This window comes from Coregonus clupeaformis, chromosome 9 (assembly GCF_020615455.1).
Source record: "Coregonus clupeaformis isolate EN_2021a chromosome 9, ASM2061545v1, whole genome shotgun sequence".
In the NCBI taxonomy this organism is placed as follows: Eukaryota; Metazoa; Chordata; class Actinopteri; order Salmoniformes; family Salmonidae; genus Coregonus; species Coregonus clupeaformis.
In genome coordinates this window covers 27,205,943-27,220,448 of record NC_059200.1, presented here as the reverse complement: position 1 = coordinate 27,220,448, position 14,506 = coordinate 27,205,943, and the positions used below count along the sequence as shown (strand labels likewise).

Genomic DNA, 14,506 nt, shown 5'->3' with positions numbered 1-14,506 from the left:
GAAACATCTCAAGGATGATCAATGGAAACAGGATGCACCTGAGCTCAATTTCGATTCTCATAGCAAATGGTCTGAATACTTACGTACAGTGAGGGAAAAAAGTATTTGATCCCCTGCTGATTTTGTACGTTTGCCCACTGACAAAGAAATGATCAGTCTATAATTTTAATGGTAGGTTTATTTGAACAGTGAGAGACAGAATAACAACAAAAAAATCCAGAAAAACGCATGTAAAAAATGTTATAAATTGATTTGCATTTTAAATGAGGGAAATAAGTATTTGACCCCCTCTCAATCAGAAAGATTTCTGGCTCCCAGGTGTCTTTTATACAGGTAACGAGCTGAGATTAGGAGCACACTCTTAAAGGGAGTGCTCCTAATCTCAGCTTGTTACCTGTATAAAAGACACCTGTCCACAGAAGCAATCAATCAATCAGATTCCAAACTCTCCACCATGGCCAAGACCGAAGAGCTCTCCAAGGATGTCAGGGACAAGATTGTAGACCTACACAAGGCTGGAATGGGCTACAAGACCATCGCCAAGCAGCTTGGTGAGAAGGTGACAACAGTTGGTGCGATTATTCGCAAATGGAAGAAACACAAAAGCACTGTCAATCTCCCTCGGCCTGGGGCTCCATGCAAGATCTCACCTCGTGGAGTTGCAATGATCATGGGAACGGTGAGGAATCAGCCCAGAACTACACGGGAGGATCTTGTCAATGATCTCAAGGCAGCTGGGACCATAGTCACCAAGAAAACAATTGGTAACACACTACGCCGTGAAGGACTGAAATCCTGCAGCGCCCGCAAGGTCCCCCTGCTCAAGAAAGCACATATACAGGGCTGTCTGAAGTTTGCCAATGAACATCTGAATGATTCAGAGGAGAACTGGGTGAAAGTGTTGTAGTCAGATGAGACCAAAATGGATGGGTATTCCAGCATGACAATGACCCAAAACACACGGCCAAGGCAACAAAGGAGTGGCTCAAGAAGAAGCACATTAAGGTCCTGGAGTGGCCTAGCCAGTCTCCAGACCTTAATCCCATAGAAAATCTGTGGAGGGAGCTGAAGGTTCGAGTTGCCAAACGTCAGCCTCGAAACCTTAATGATTTGGAGAAGATCTGCAAAGAGGAGTGGAACAAAATCCCTCCTGAGATGTGTGCAAACCTGGTGGCCAACTACAAGAAACGTCTGACCTCTGTGATTGCCAACAAGGGTTTTGTCACCAAGTACTAAGTCGTATTTTGCAGAGGGGTCAAATACTTATTTCCCTCATTAAAATGTAAATCAATTTATAACATTTTTGACATGCGTTTTTCTGGATTTTTTGTTCAGATAAACCTACCATTAAAATTATAGACTGATCATGTCTTTGTCAGTGGGCAAACGTACAAAATCAGCAGGGGATCAAATACTTTACTTTACTAATAGGTAGCGGTATTGGTTAGGGTGAGGTTACTTGTGTGTGGACGTACCGACAGACTAGTTCTCCATCCATGGCGTCTTGTTCATCTGTGGAGGCGAAGGACACTCTTCCTCCAATGACCGCTCCGATTATATACACCAACCATGTTAACCTCCCTGTAGATATAGAAATATAATTATATAAACCAACCATAAAAACCTGCCTGGTAACAAAAACATGTGTTGTTAAAAGCTATATTTTGACATATTTCATTGATTGATTGAGAGGGAAAGAGACGTACCCTCCTGGACAGTGATGTCGATGGTACTAGAGTTGGTAGACTGCAGTAGTTCCTGGTAGGTCTGTGCTGATTGGTCAAAGAGCTGGACCAATAGGGCACAGGTCTTCTCGTATTCACAGCGACCGATGGTGGAGAGCTGGTCTAACTGCTGCTGGACTAACCCTGCGTCATCTAGAGGGTCCTCTAACCCATCCCTACACACACACGTGAAAATGATTTCAACGTTTCATCATTTGATCTGTTAGTGTGTGTGTGTGTGTGTTACCTGAGGATGATGCAGACAGACTCGAGGCGTGAGGTGATGTAGGCCTTGGTGACTTCAGGTGTGTAGGTCTCTAGCAGGTGAGGCTCGGTGGCTTTAACATAAGGGACAGACGCTGCCAGGCGCTGCCACAGGCTCAACAGGTAGTGGACAGAGTTAGGGGCAAACTCCCAGTGCTGCAACACACACACAATATAAAAAAGTGAACATATAACAATGACAATAAGGTTTTCTGCAGAACGTTAACGCTTGCATTTAACAAGATCATTGAGAGGTATAGGAGGACAGATTTAAGAAGGACTATTTATGAAATGTCTGTCTGTTTACCAAGACACGCACCAATCTACCCTTGGGGTCTCACACACACACATAGTACCTGTAGACTGGTGACAGTGAAGTTGGCTATAAGCCTGATGACTTCTGGGTAGTTTTCTACTTTGACCAGCTCTCCCAGCTGGTAGTTACTCTTCAGTCGCGCCAACAGACGACAAAACTCATGGTAGTTGTTAGGGTCTGAGAGGCTCTGGAACACAAACACAGCATTGTTGACGCTATGCTACGCTACAGAACCGTTTTGCTAGCACAGACTGGAATATGTTCCGGGACTCATCCAATGGCATTGAGGAGTATACCACCTCAGTCATTGGCTTCATCAATAAGTGCATCGACGACGTCGTCCCCACAGTGACCATACGTACATATCCCAACCAGAAGCCATGGATCACAGGCAACATCGGCAATGAGCTAAAGGCTAGAGCTGCCGCTTTCAAGGAGCGGGACACTAATCTGGACGCTTATAAGAAATCCTGCTACGCCCTCAGACGAACCATCAAACATGCAAAGTGTCAATACAGGATTAAGATTGAAACCTACTACACCAGCTCTGACGCCAGTCAGATGTGGCAGGGCTTGAAAACTATTACGACTACAAAGGGAAACCAAGCCGCGAGCTGCCCAGTGACGCGAGCCTACCAGACGAGCTAAATGCCTTTTATGCTTGCTTCGAGGCAAGCAACACTGAAGCATGCATGAGAGCACCAGCTGTTCCGGACAACTGTGTGATAACGTTCTCGGTAGCCGATGTGAGCAAGACCTTTAAACAGGTCAACATTCACAAAGCTGGCCTCCCGAGTGGCGCAGTGGTCTAAGGCACTGCATCGCAGTGTTAGCTGTACCACTAGAGATCCTGGTTCGAGTCCAGGCTCTGTCACAGCCGGCCGCGACCGGGAGACCCATGGGGCGGCGCACAATTGGCCCAGCGCCGTCCAGGGTCGGGGAGGGTTTGGCCGGTGTTATGATGTCTTGTCATAGTGTTGTGGGAACAAGGTTAAATTTTTTAGATGCCACAGAGTCTGGATTCCAGTATGTCAAGGGAGCTTACTGGTGGTTTATCTTAGAATGATTGATAGATAGAATATACTGACTTGGGTACAGGGTAATACCATCAAAGAAGGGAGTGCCCACTGATGGTTAACAGATGTTGTGGAAGCAATATGTAACATGGACTATAAGAAGAGAGATATTTTCTTTGTCTAGTAGTTCGGATGACAAGAGGCAAAGCATGCGCTTTTGTTAGACGAACCACGGTACCGTGTCTATTAAATATTTATATCAACTCTCCATGTAAGTGTTAAATATCTTCTTGCATCATGAACTACTTGATACCCGAGAAACTCATCATAACAGATTGGTGTCTAAACTAACAGGATGCAGTTTACAGCCGAACTAACAGGTAAGCAGACTTTCATTTTTTTATTATGTCAAATTCTGCTTATCTGTGGTAAGGCTGAGCAGTAAAGAACGTTTAAGATTCAATATTTTTAAAGGGGGACGATGAGTGGTGTTGAGTTGTGTAGAAGGGATGTAAGGAGAATGATCAAATTAGACAATAACATGGTGCTATGATTCTAAGAAGGGTTTGTTCAGAGTAATGACTAAAAACAACAGAGGAGAAGGAGAATGGGTATAACAAGATTGGGTGTAGGGTCTTTTAATGGGTACGACATTATAAAATAGGTCAGAGGTTCGAGTCCTAAGATATGACGACATTATAATGTGAAACGTTGTGAGGTTCAAGTCCTCAGCAAGCTTAGGGATGAATGTTAGAGTCCTTTGTTATGCTGTTTAAGTCATCAACAACATTTGTTAAGGTTTACGACATTATAAAATAGGTCAGAGGTTCGAGTCCTAAGATATGACGACATTATAATGTGAAAAGTTGTGAGGTTCAAGTCCTCAGCAAGCTTAGGGATGAAGATTAAAGTCCTTGGTAGAAGGTTACAGTTAAAATAAGACAATTGATTAAGGGAGTAACAACACTATAGAGGAGAAGTCCAAATTAATGAGTAGAGTACTGTGGTGAAGAAAGAATTGGTCCTGTGTGAATTACTCAGAATGGAGAGAGAGAAAACAATAAATCATACTGCATAAAGAATCAGAGCAGATACAAGTGAGTGAGTTGAATCATAGCACCAAAGACAAAATAGGCAAACTAAATTTTAATAAAGATCAAGTTGGGGATTTTATTTAAGTATTCATTGCATGAACTAATAAAAACAAAGGGGAGTCAACAGAATTAGGTAATAGAATATCAAGGAGTGGTATGGAGAGAGTGATGTTATTTTAGAGAGTAGCGGAAAAGTCTGTATTTTCGGGGAGGATCCAATGAAAGGCGGGGCAGTGTCCGGAAAACTAGTCTTTTTTTTTTTGGTTCCGCTGGGAGTATGGTTGAAGAAGTTGATGTGTTGAGTGAGGATCGTAAAAAAAAAAAAAAAAAGTATTCTTTGATGTGAGTACCTAGAAGTTTCTAACGTTCTATATGGAGTTTGTGACGATGCGAAAATAGGAAGAAGTTTGTGTGTAATCGATTACTAGAGAAGTGAGAAAATAATAGAGTTGTATGTATGAATTAACTTGCTCACCCAAACGTAGACGTACGTTGGGTGTGAGACACGATAAATACACGTTTTCTGAGTTGGTGCCGTTTATGGATCACGTGATAGAGATAAGGTTTAAGAAATAAACTGCCCATAAGGACTGGAATTTATAAATATAGTACAAAGCCAATTCAGGGTTTCCATTAAACTAATTATCATTGAGGAGCTATGGTGAGGAAGTGAAGGAATTTCATTATGGATCAGATGTTAAGACGACAAACCATTGTAACTGCGCTATTTGTGGGATGTCTGTGTCATTTCAATAGCATTGGGGCAATGGCATAGAGTAAACAAATCTGGGTTTCTGAGTGTAATTCTACTGTTGGTATGTGTTGCTTAGACAGATACTACAAAGTATTTGGTTTGGTGATGTAGAATCGAAGATTTATCAGCGTGCTTGGTTCAAATTGAATGACCATTATTTAACAGGAATAGCGAGACGATTGTGTGGTAGTAATTTTTTTTGCGTTGCCTACGGGTTTGCTAGATTAAACAAGTGAGAATGGGGGCGTAATGTCAATCCATATATTGGATATTGATACTATGGATATAAATTCAAAATAATGTTGTCAACTACAGCAAGTGTTTGGTTTATTGCTTGTAACCTACTTAGAAAGGACAGTTACCTAGATCTGCTGTATTCTAATAATGGCGGATTGGTGGTTTCATAAGCTGTGGCTATGATCTTAGTTGATAACAGGGGAAAATAAGAGTGTAGTGCCGAAGCACAGGGAAGCGAGTGTCTTATCTTAATGGGAAATGAAGCAAGGGAACTCAGAGAATAAAATGAATATAAAAAATACAACAGGGATTATGAAGCCTTGTTGGAAGGGAGCAGAGTATGAAAGATAACATTAACTGAGGAATATAGGAACATGTAGCTGAGGTCACTACAGAAATATTACTGACACAATATCGTAACAGATAAACTGAACCAAACATGAAGCTACTACAGCAATTGATTGTTCATGTTGTTAAGTTAGTTTTTAAACCCTACGATAGAGGTAAATGCAGAACGCATTTTGAGAATAGTTTTTATTTGTTGTCTGGAGAATTTCTAGGTGTTGATCTGCGGGTGTTAGCAACTGGGGCTCGCTGAACGTGAGAGAGTTGTAAGTGTCATAATGGGTTACATGTGGTGTACCCGGATCACTGATTGCTGCGAAGAAGGAGGAAGTCAAAGGGGGGTGAATGTTACCGGTGTGAAAGGGCTAGCTAGTTAGTGGTGCGAACTAGTAGCGTTTAGAGTGGTGACGTAACTTGCTCTGTGACCTGGAAGTAGTTGTAGTTGTTTGCCTTGCTTTGCAAGGACCGCGGCTTTTGTGGAGCGACAGGTAACGGTGCCTCGAGGGTGACTGTTGTCGATGTGTGCAGAGGGTCCCTGGTTCAAGCCCAGGTAAGGACGGAAGCGAAACTGTTAAATTGATGCTGTTGACCTGAATCACTGGTTTAATTGATACGATTATATGAAAGAGATTATCTTACCAACCCATGGCGGATAGTATAACATAGTAATTAAAGTTGCATCTCTGTGAATAGATGTTTTGTTTGTTTTCACTATAACGTCACAATCATTTGTAACCTGCTAAAGTACCGCTAGATGGAAAGACAGCGGTAGAGGATAAAATAGATTGTAGAGGGTTTTCTGTGTTAGAAGGAAAGTAGGTTAATTGGGAGATGAGAAATGTTGAATTGGATTGTTTGACTAGACTGGTATTAAAATTATTATTTCTAGTAAGGTCAATGAAAATATGTTATTAGGTAGTAGTGGTTTGTGGATATAATTTACTAATGCCATGATTTAGTAAACGGGTGAAAGAGTCGTGCTGGCTGTGCTATATCGGGATGTAAAGGACGCAGAGGGTAATGTGGAGCAGATATCTAGATAGTTGAATAGGGAACGTTCTTTGACAATTTGTAATTATTATTATTAAATTCTATAGTTTGTTTAAACAGTGGGTTATGCAGACAGTTCATTAATTCTAAAAACGATAATCTGTTTCTGGAATGTTGAACAATGGGAGATAGTTTTTATTATTAGGCTGGTGGAGTAGTAAAATTGTTTTGTAAGTTATGAAGTTATTAAACAATAGGTTGTTATTTTAAAACATAAATGCAACAAGTGGAGATGATTACATTACCAAAAAGGGGTTATAGGTTTATATTGGAAGGTGTAGTGAACTTAATGAAACGTGGTATTATCTGATGTGTTTTGAGTGGGAGTTGTTTTTCCCAGGATTGATGGAAGTCCCCTACAGTATATGTTAAGGGAAAGTAGGAGACAATGTCTCAAACATTTTTTTAAATAGATGCCTGGGATAAAATATCACGGCTTCCTTACGCGGAGTAATTGATTATATTGGCAAATGAATAAAATATGACATTTAGAGGGGTGACAGGAACAATATAAGGGGAAACAGATATTTCCTGTTGTTGATCAAGTAACGATACTAGGATAATTTGATATGGGATCAAAAGGAGCAGATTTAGGGGTTGAATAATCATTGTGAGAATTACAGAGGATGAAGTCTGAAGGGTAATCAATAAAAAAATACTCATTGTAAACTCAAGAGAAACTTGAGTGGTTTTCATCTTTTGAGAGATTTTATGTAATCTTCTTCTGGAGTAGTTATGAGGAATTAGATTGAAACAAACGATTATTGATGTGAGGTAGGACAGTGTATATCTGCATCATGTTTTGTGTAATTACTATTTGTTAACGAAATGTATACTTTCTCTTCCAGGAGAATGGGGATTTCCTTATCTCTCATTGGAATGTTTCCCAAGGCTGGGGGGAGCAGTTAGTAAAATTTGGCAGTCTTATAATTAGGCCATAAGAGGGAGCTACCAAATTAAATAAGGCCTGGCTATTTTTGTTTGTTGTTTTCCAATTGGGTTTTTCAAATAACCACACACAACCCACCTATTACAATGGTAATATAGGGTTGTTATTTTGATTTTAGGGGGTTTTAACGGGTCAAAGATGATAAGTCTTAAAGGGGCACACACGGAGCTTTATGAAGTTTTTTTCTTTTATGAGTGAGTTTTGGGTAAACACGATTTCTTTTGAGAAGTAATGTCATGAGGACTTACTGTACGCTTGGGATACATAACATTTATGAAATGTTTTGACTGTTGTTAATGATTAGTTTATCCTATAGAATAGAACGCTTCTTTGAAGGGTTTGAATGACCTCTGAACTCTGTCCTGACTTTCTAGTGTGAATTGATCACCCACACTGAGTGGCGCAGTGGTCTAAGGCACTGCATCGCAGTGCTAACTGTGCCACTAGAGATCCTGGTTCGAATCCAGGCTCTGTCGCAGCCGGCCGCGACCGGGAGACTCATGGGCGGCGCACAATTGGCCCAGCGTTGTCCAGGGTAGGGGAGGGAATGGCCGGCAGGGATGTAGCTCAGTTGATAGAGCATGGCGTTTGCAACGCCAGGGTTGTGGGTTCGATTCCCACGGGGGCCAGTATAAAAAAATAAAAAAAATTTTTTTTTAACAACGAAGATAAAAATATGAAAAAATAGAGGCAAAATATATTAACTAAAAATCAAACAAAAAAAAAGAGAAAAAATACAAAAAAGGAATCACTAACTGTAAGTCGCTCTGGGTAAGAGCGTCTGCTAAATGACTAAAATGTAAATGTAAAAATGTGGTCAAAAGTTGGGAATGACACAAATTTTCACAAAGTCTGCTGCCTCAGTTTTGCCATGAAAATGAACTTAATCCCCAAAAAACATTTCCCCTGCATTTCAGCCCTGCCACAAAAGGACCAGCTGCCATCATGTCAGTGATTCTCTCGTTAACACAGGTGAGTGTTGACGAGGACAAGGCTGGAGATCACTGTCTTGCTGATTGAGTTAGAACAACAGACTGGAAGCTTTAAAAGGAGGGTGGTGCTTGAAATCATTGTTCTTCCTCTGTTAACCATGGTTACCTGCAAGGAAACGCGTGCCGTCATCATTGCTTTGCACAAAAAGGGCTTCACAGGCAAGGACATTGCTGCTAGTATGATTGCACCTAAATCAACCATTTATCGGATCATCAAGAACTTCAAGGAGAGAGGTTCAATTGTTGTGAAGAAGGTGTCAGGGTGCCCAAGAATGTCCAGCAAGCACCAGGACCGTCTCCTAAAGTTGATTCAGCTGCGGGATCGGGGCACCACCAGTGCAGAGCTTGCTCAGGAATGGCAGCAGGCAGGTGTGAGTGCATCTGCACGCACAGTGAGGCGAAGACTTTTGGAGGATGGCCTGGTGTCAAGAATGGAAGCAAAGAAGCCACTTCTCTCCAGGAAAAACATCAGGGACAGACTGATATTCTGCAAAAGGTACAACGATTGGACTGCTGAGGACTTGGGTAAAGTCATTTTCTCTGATGAATCCCCTTTCCGATTGTTTGGGGCATCTGGAAAAGACAAGGTGAGCGCTACCATCAGTCCTGTGTCATGCCAACAGTAAAGCATCCTCAGACCATACATGTGTGGGGTTGCTTCTCAGCCAAGGGAGTGGGCTCACTCACAATTTTGCCTAAGAATACAGCCATGAATAAAGAATGGTACCAACACATCCTCCGAGAGCAACTTCTCCCAACCATCCAAGAACAGTTTGGTGACGACCAATGCCTTTTCCAGCATGATGGAGCACCTTGCCATAAGGCAAAAGTGATAACTAAGTGGCTCGGGGAACAAAACATAGACATTTTGGGTCCATGGCCAGGAAACTCCCCAGACCTTAATCCCATTGAGAACTTGTGGTCGATCCTCAAGAGGCGGGTGGACAAACAAAAACCCACAAATTCTGACAAAATCCAAGCATTGATTGTGCAAGAATGGGCTGCCATCAGTCAGAAGGTGGCCCAGAAGTAAATTGACAGCATGCCAGGGCAGATTGCAGAGGTCTTGAAAAAGAAGGGTCAACACTGCAAATATTGACTCTTTGCATAAACGTAATGTAATTGTCAATAAAAGCCTTTGACACTTATGGAATGCTTGTAATTATACTTCAGTATACCATAGTAACATCTGACAAAAATATCTCATAACACTGAAGCAGCGAACTTTGTGAAGACCAATACTTGTGTCATTCTCAAAACTTTTGACCACGACTGTAGAGGCATGGGATGAGGAATTTAAGGTAATTTATTATACCGGGTTGAAGGTAATTTATAATACTGATAATTATGAAGAAGTTTATAATTTGGCAATAGTCATATATATGAGTCGGACCATAATAAGGTCAGAGTGAGAGAGCTAGTCCTGAATGAGGAACACCTGGCGCTAGTCAATGTTGATATTACTTGAATTACTTTATGGGATACAAGTAAGTGAAGGTATTATCAAATGTTGTCATTTTAATTTCATTTATTATTTTGGTTTAACAGGCAATGTTGTTGTTGTAGTTTATGAACGCATGAATCACAATGTGAGTCATGTGTCCAAAGAGGGGTAGTATTGATCGCATGAGGATTTTTGGGTAAATATGCAAATTGTAGTAAGAATATGAGCAGTAGTAATTAATGTGTTATGGGTTAGACTACATTTATTTAGGTGAAAGTGTATTTGTGGTATAAGGCAGGATGTAGAGGAGGCCTGTCTATGAAACTAGTGACCTATAACAAGCTGCAAGATGTGCAATTCCTAATATCAAGGCTTCTCCTGACTGATGAGAAGACAGGGTATAGTAGCATAAGGTGTCTCACCTAACAATGTTGCTAAGACTTTCTTCCTAAGGGTGAAGGCAACTCTGCCTAACCTAACAGGAGAATCTGGGCATTTTCTGCACCTTGGAGGCTTTGGATTGCAGAGGTAAGAGCTGGACAAACTCTAGGTGGGGAGGTCAGTACTAGGTGTTGCTGGATACCTCGATGGAGGGGAAAGTAGCAGAGACAGATTCCTAGATCTATGTGTCCCACTGTAAGAGTATTCTAACTCAGAGGAGGAAGACGGCACCGCCACGGCGGAGAATTGTTTTCTTTTGTGTCTGTGTGTCTTTGCAGTAGGGACTCTCAACTTCCCTTTTAGTACGTTGACAGAAGGACACACTACACAGAGCGATGTTGATAAATGGAGAAGGACTCTGTATGATCCTAAACCCTAGTGAAGGAAGAAGGTTCAGACCTCCAAGAACTTCAAGATCTACCAGAACTTCAAGAATCGCCTGACTGTCACACCATTCACTTATCTGTATTTGGAGGGTTTACCTAACAGAAATTGGGGAGTATATTAGAAATTGGTATTAAGAATAATTGGTAAAACATAATAATTTGTAATCTAGTCAATGCTTATATGGATTGCTTGAAATCAATTAAACTGTTATGATCTGTCTTCTAGTGAGGTAAATACAGATGGTGTCTTGATGCATAGCAGGGATAATTTGGCCTAGAATGGTGTGAACCTTAAAAAAGAAACAACCTCTGAACCGGCTGAAGATGAACATCAGAGGCGTTGAAGACGTTCCTGTAAAGCACCACTTCTACATGCAACCGGTCTACAACAGCCAATTGAAGCCATCAACGGATTTTATCTCATGTTTTTATATCGAGGGAGTGGGACAGGAGTCCACCATTGAGTGAGAATGGAGAAATATCTGTTCAAATACAAAATGTCTCATGTTGTTGGTATACTGGTTGGCAAATGGACAAGACACAATGAGGTTGTAGGGATGGTGGTGACTCGGATGAGACATTGAAGTCGTGACATTGTCATGGGCAATTCATTTTCAAATATGAAGCTGTCTGAAGAACATAATGAAGAGACGCCAGAAGATTAACGTGCCGGAGAAAAAGGGGATTACTTAGCTGTGTTGATAATACATTTGGATGTATCTAAAATTGCTAATTTGGGAAGGAGGTATATACACTGCTAAATTAATAGTATTAAGAATGCATTGAGATAATGATCTGTAGTTATTCTCGGGATTAGGAAGGTCATAATATAATTATGGATATTTATACTGTATGTTAATATAAGTGTACATTTTGACAGTTATAATGGGTGCTAAAAGTTAAGGGTTTTAATTTTGAGTGATAGGACCAATGTGAATCACTAAGAATTGTCATTCTAAATTTGGTTGAGATAAGTAATTTGGTTTTGGTTATATTTATAAGATGACAGTGATTTAAGTAAATCATTAGTATAAATATTTTCAGCATGAAGGATATTGCTTGTACAATTGAGATAACTGTCTTATATAGATATTAGGTTTAAAACAGCGATACATTATGGTAATGTCTTAGGATACACTTATATTATTTATTTTGAGTAGACATTTTTGAATTATACTGTTTGGAACATGTAAGTTAATGTAAGGATTGTGACTGATATCATGAACATGTTGATTATTAGGTTAACGTATTAACATATTAGTCAATATATACATTTGAAGTATTTGGAGGTATTGATAGGTGACTATGTATTCCCAAAGAGGGAAGGTTGATATGGATGTTTAGAGTGGTATATATATATATATATATTTGTTTCTAGGCAATAACTTAATTGGTTTCCATCTTGTGGTTTTAGTATTTGAGACATAGGAATGTTTATGCTATTTTCATCTGATCTGACTTTTGGTTGAATTTCTCAATCCTAACTAGTTCAGGGCTGTACTGATTTAACAGGGACTGAAAACAGAGTGTTATCCTGTGTATCTCTCCTCAGGCATATTATCAGAACAGAGTCAGGGTTGAAAAGAGTTGAATATTGTACCTATTAACAGTCTTGGATTTTCAAGCAATTGGGTCTGAAATGTCACTCATTGGCCACTATGCAATTGATAATCGCATAGCATTGGATGCTATTATTGTAGATAGAGGGGGAATGTATGGGATTATATGGGGAGATGCATGTTGTACATACTTGCCATCAGGATTAGGAAGGTCTTGTGAATTTAACTAAATATATGGGAAATATTAGAGACATACAGGAAGGTTTAAGAGTACTAATTCTTCATCTATATCATTTTATTCCAGTGTAGAGTTCAATGACAATGTTGATTGAGGAATGGGAAATGTTAAATTGGAACTGTATAACGTGGAAGTTAAGGTTTACAGGATTGAAGATGTGGAAACAAGACTAACTCAGTCGATCAGATAGCGCCCCAAGTGACCAGAGAAAAGTTTGGGGTTCCTCTGAATGAACATGGATGAAGAAGACTGACGTTATTTATATTGAGATATATTCATTTGAATATATTATAAGCTCCATGTAACTTAGAGTGTAATGTATCATTGTATTTGTGTGGAAGAATGTATATGTATGTTTTTCTTGGTAGCATGTCTAAGATGATGGGTATATTTTGTATCTACCTCTCTGTCAACCGGACGGGACCACCTAGTGTTGACATGGAGCCCCGCCGATCCTACACGACTGGTCTGCCGACGAAATCGTCTGATGTGGTTACGACGTTAACCACGAAGATTCCATCTGCTAGCCCCGGCCCGCTAGCACACGCTAGCCGTGGCCTCTTACTCGAACTATCCTATTGCTGTTCACCTGACCTTATGATAACTCAGCTATACAGTTGATGTCTGCTGGACTGTTCCTTTTTACGGTACTACATCCTGTTTATGTTTAGCCTCAGCCCAAACATGGTTAGCTTATTGTTGTTTCGGTTATTTCTAATTGTACTATTTCACTGTAGACCCCCCAGCCCAGCTAAACCTGCATTAGATAGCTTCTTTGTCCCACCCCCTATACACGCGGAGACCGACTCAATTGATGCCTCCAGCGATGTTATCTCTTTCATTGTTACCCAACGCTTACGTTTACCCCCACTTTACTCATATCCTTCCATATCCTTGTCTGTACATAATGCCCTGAATCTTTTCTATAACACCCGGAAATCTGCCCCCTTTATTCTATGTACCCAACGCACTAGAAGACCAGTTCTTAAAGCCTTTAGCCGTATCCTTATTCTAGTCCTCCTCTGTTCCTCTGGTGATGTAGAGGCTAACCCAGGCCCTGCAGCCCTCAGTATCACTCCTACTCCCCATGCGCTATCATTTGCTGACTTCTGTAATCGCAAAAGTCTTGGTTTCTTGCACATAAATATCAGAAGTCTACTTCCTAAGTTTGAGTTATTCACTGCGTTAGCACACTCCGCCAACCCTGATGTTCTAGCAGTGTCTGAATCCTGGCTCAGGAAGGCCACCAAAAATTCTGAAATTTCCATCCCCAACTATAACATTTTCCGTCTAGATAGAACTGCCAAAGGGGGTGGAGTTGCAATCTACTGTAGAGATAGCCTGCAGAGCTCTATCATACTATCCAGGTCTGTGCCCAAACAGTTTGAGCTTCTACTTCTAAAAATCCACCTTTCCAGAAATAAGTCTCTCACTGTTGCCGCTTGCTACAGACCCCCCTCAGCCCCCAGCTGTGCCCTGGACACCATATGTGAATTGATTGCCCCCATTTATCCTCAGAGTTCGTACTGCTTGGTGACCTAAATTGGGATATGCTTAATCCCCCAGCCATCCTACAATCCAAACTAGATGCCCTCAACCTCACGCAAATTATCAACGAACCTACCAGGTACAACCCTAAATCCGTAAACATGGGTACCCTCATAGATATCATCCTGACTAACATACCCTCTAAATAC

The 14,506-nt window shown here is 40.8% G+C and overlaps 1 protein-coding gene across 6 annotated transcripts in view; it reads right to left on the bottom strand.

Moving 5' to 3' along the window:
• LOC121573887 (exportin-7) overlaps positions 1-14,506 on the bottom strand; it is a 51,555-nt gene that overhangs the window by 20,729 nt on the left and 16,320 nt on the right. For all 6 annotated transcript variants that reach the window (XM_041886257.2, XM_041886258.2, XM_041886259.2 and 3 more), the window contains exons 11-14: positions 2,345-2,491; positions 1,972-2,144; positions 1,707-1,900; positions 1,476-1,581 (exon numbers count right to left, since the gene is read on the bottom strand). In XM_041886257.2, coding sequence (XP_041742191.1) covers positions 1,476-1,581; positions 1,707-1,900; positions 1,972-2,144; positions 2,345-2,491 — 620 coding nt within the window. The remainder of the gene's footprint in view (positions 1-1,475; positions 1,582-1,706; positions 1,901-1,971; positions 2,145-2,344; positions 2,492-14,506) is intronic.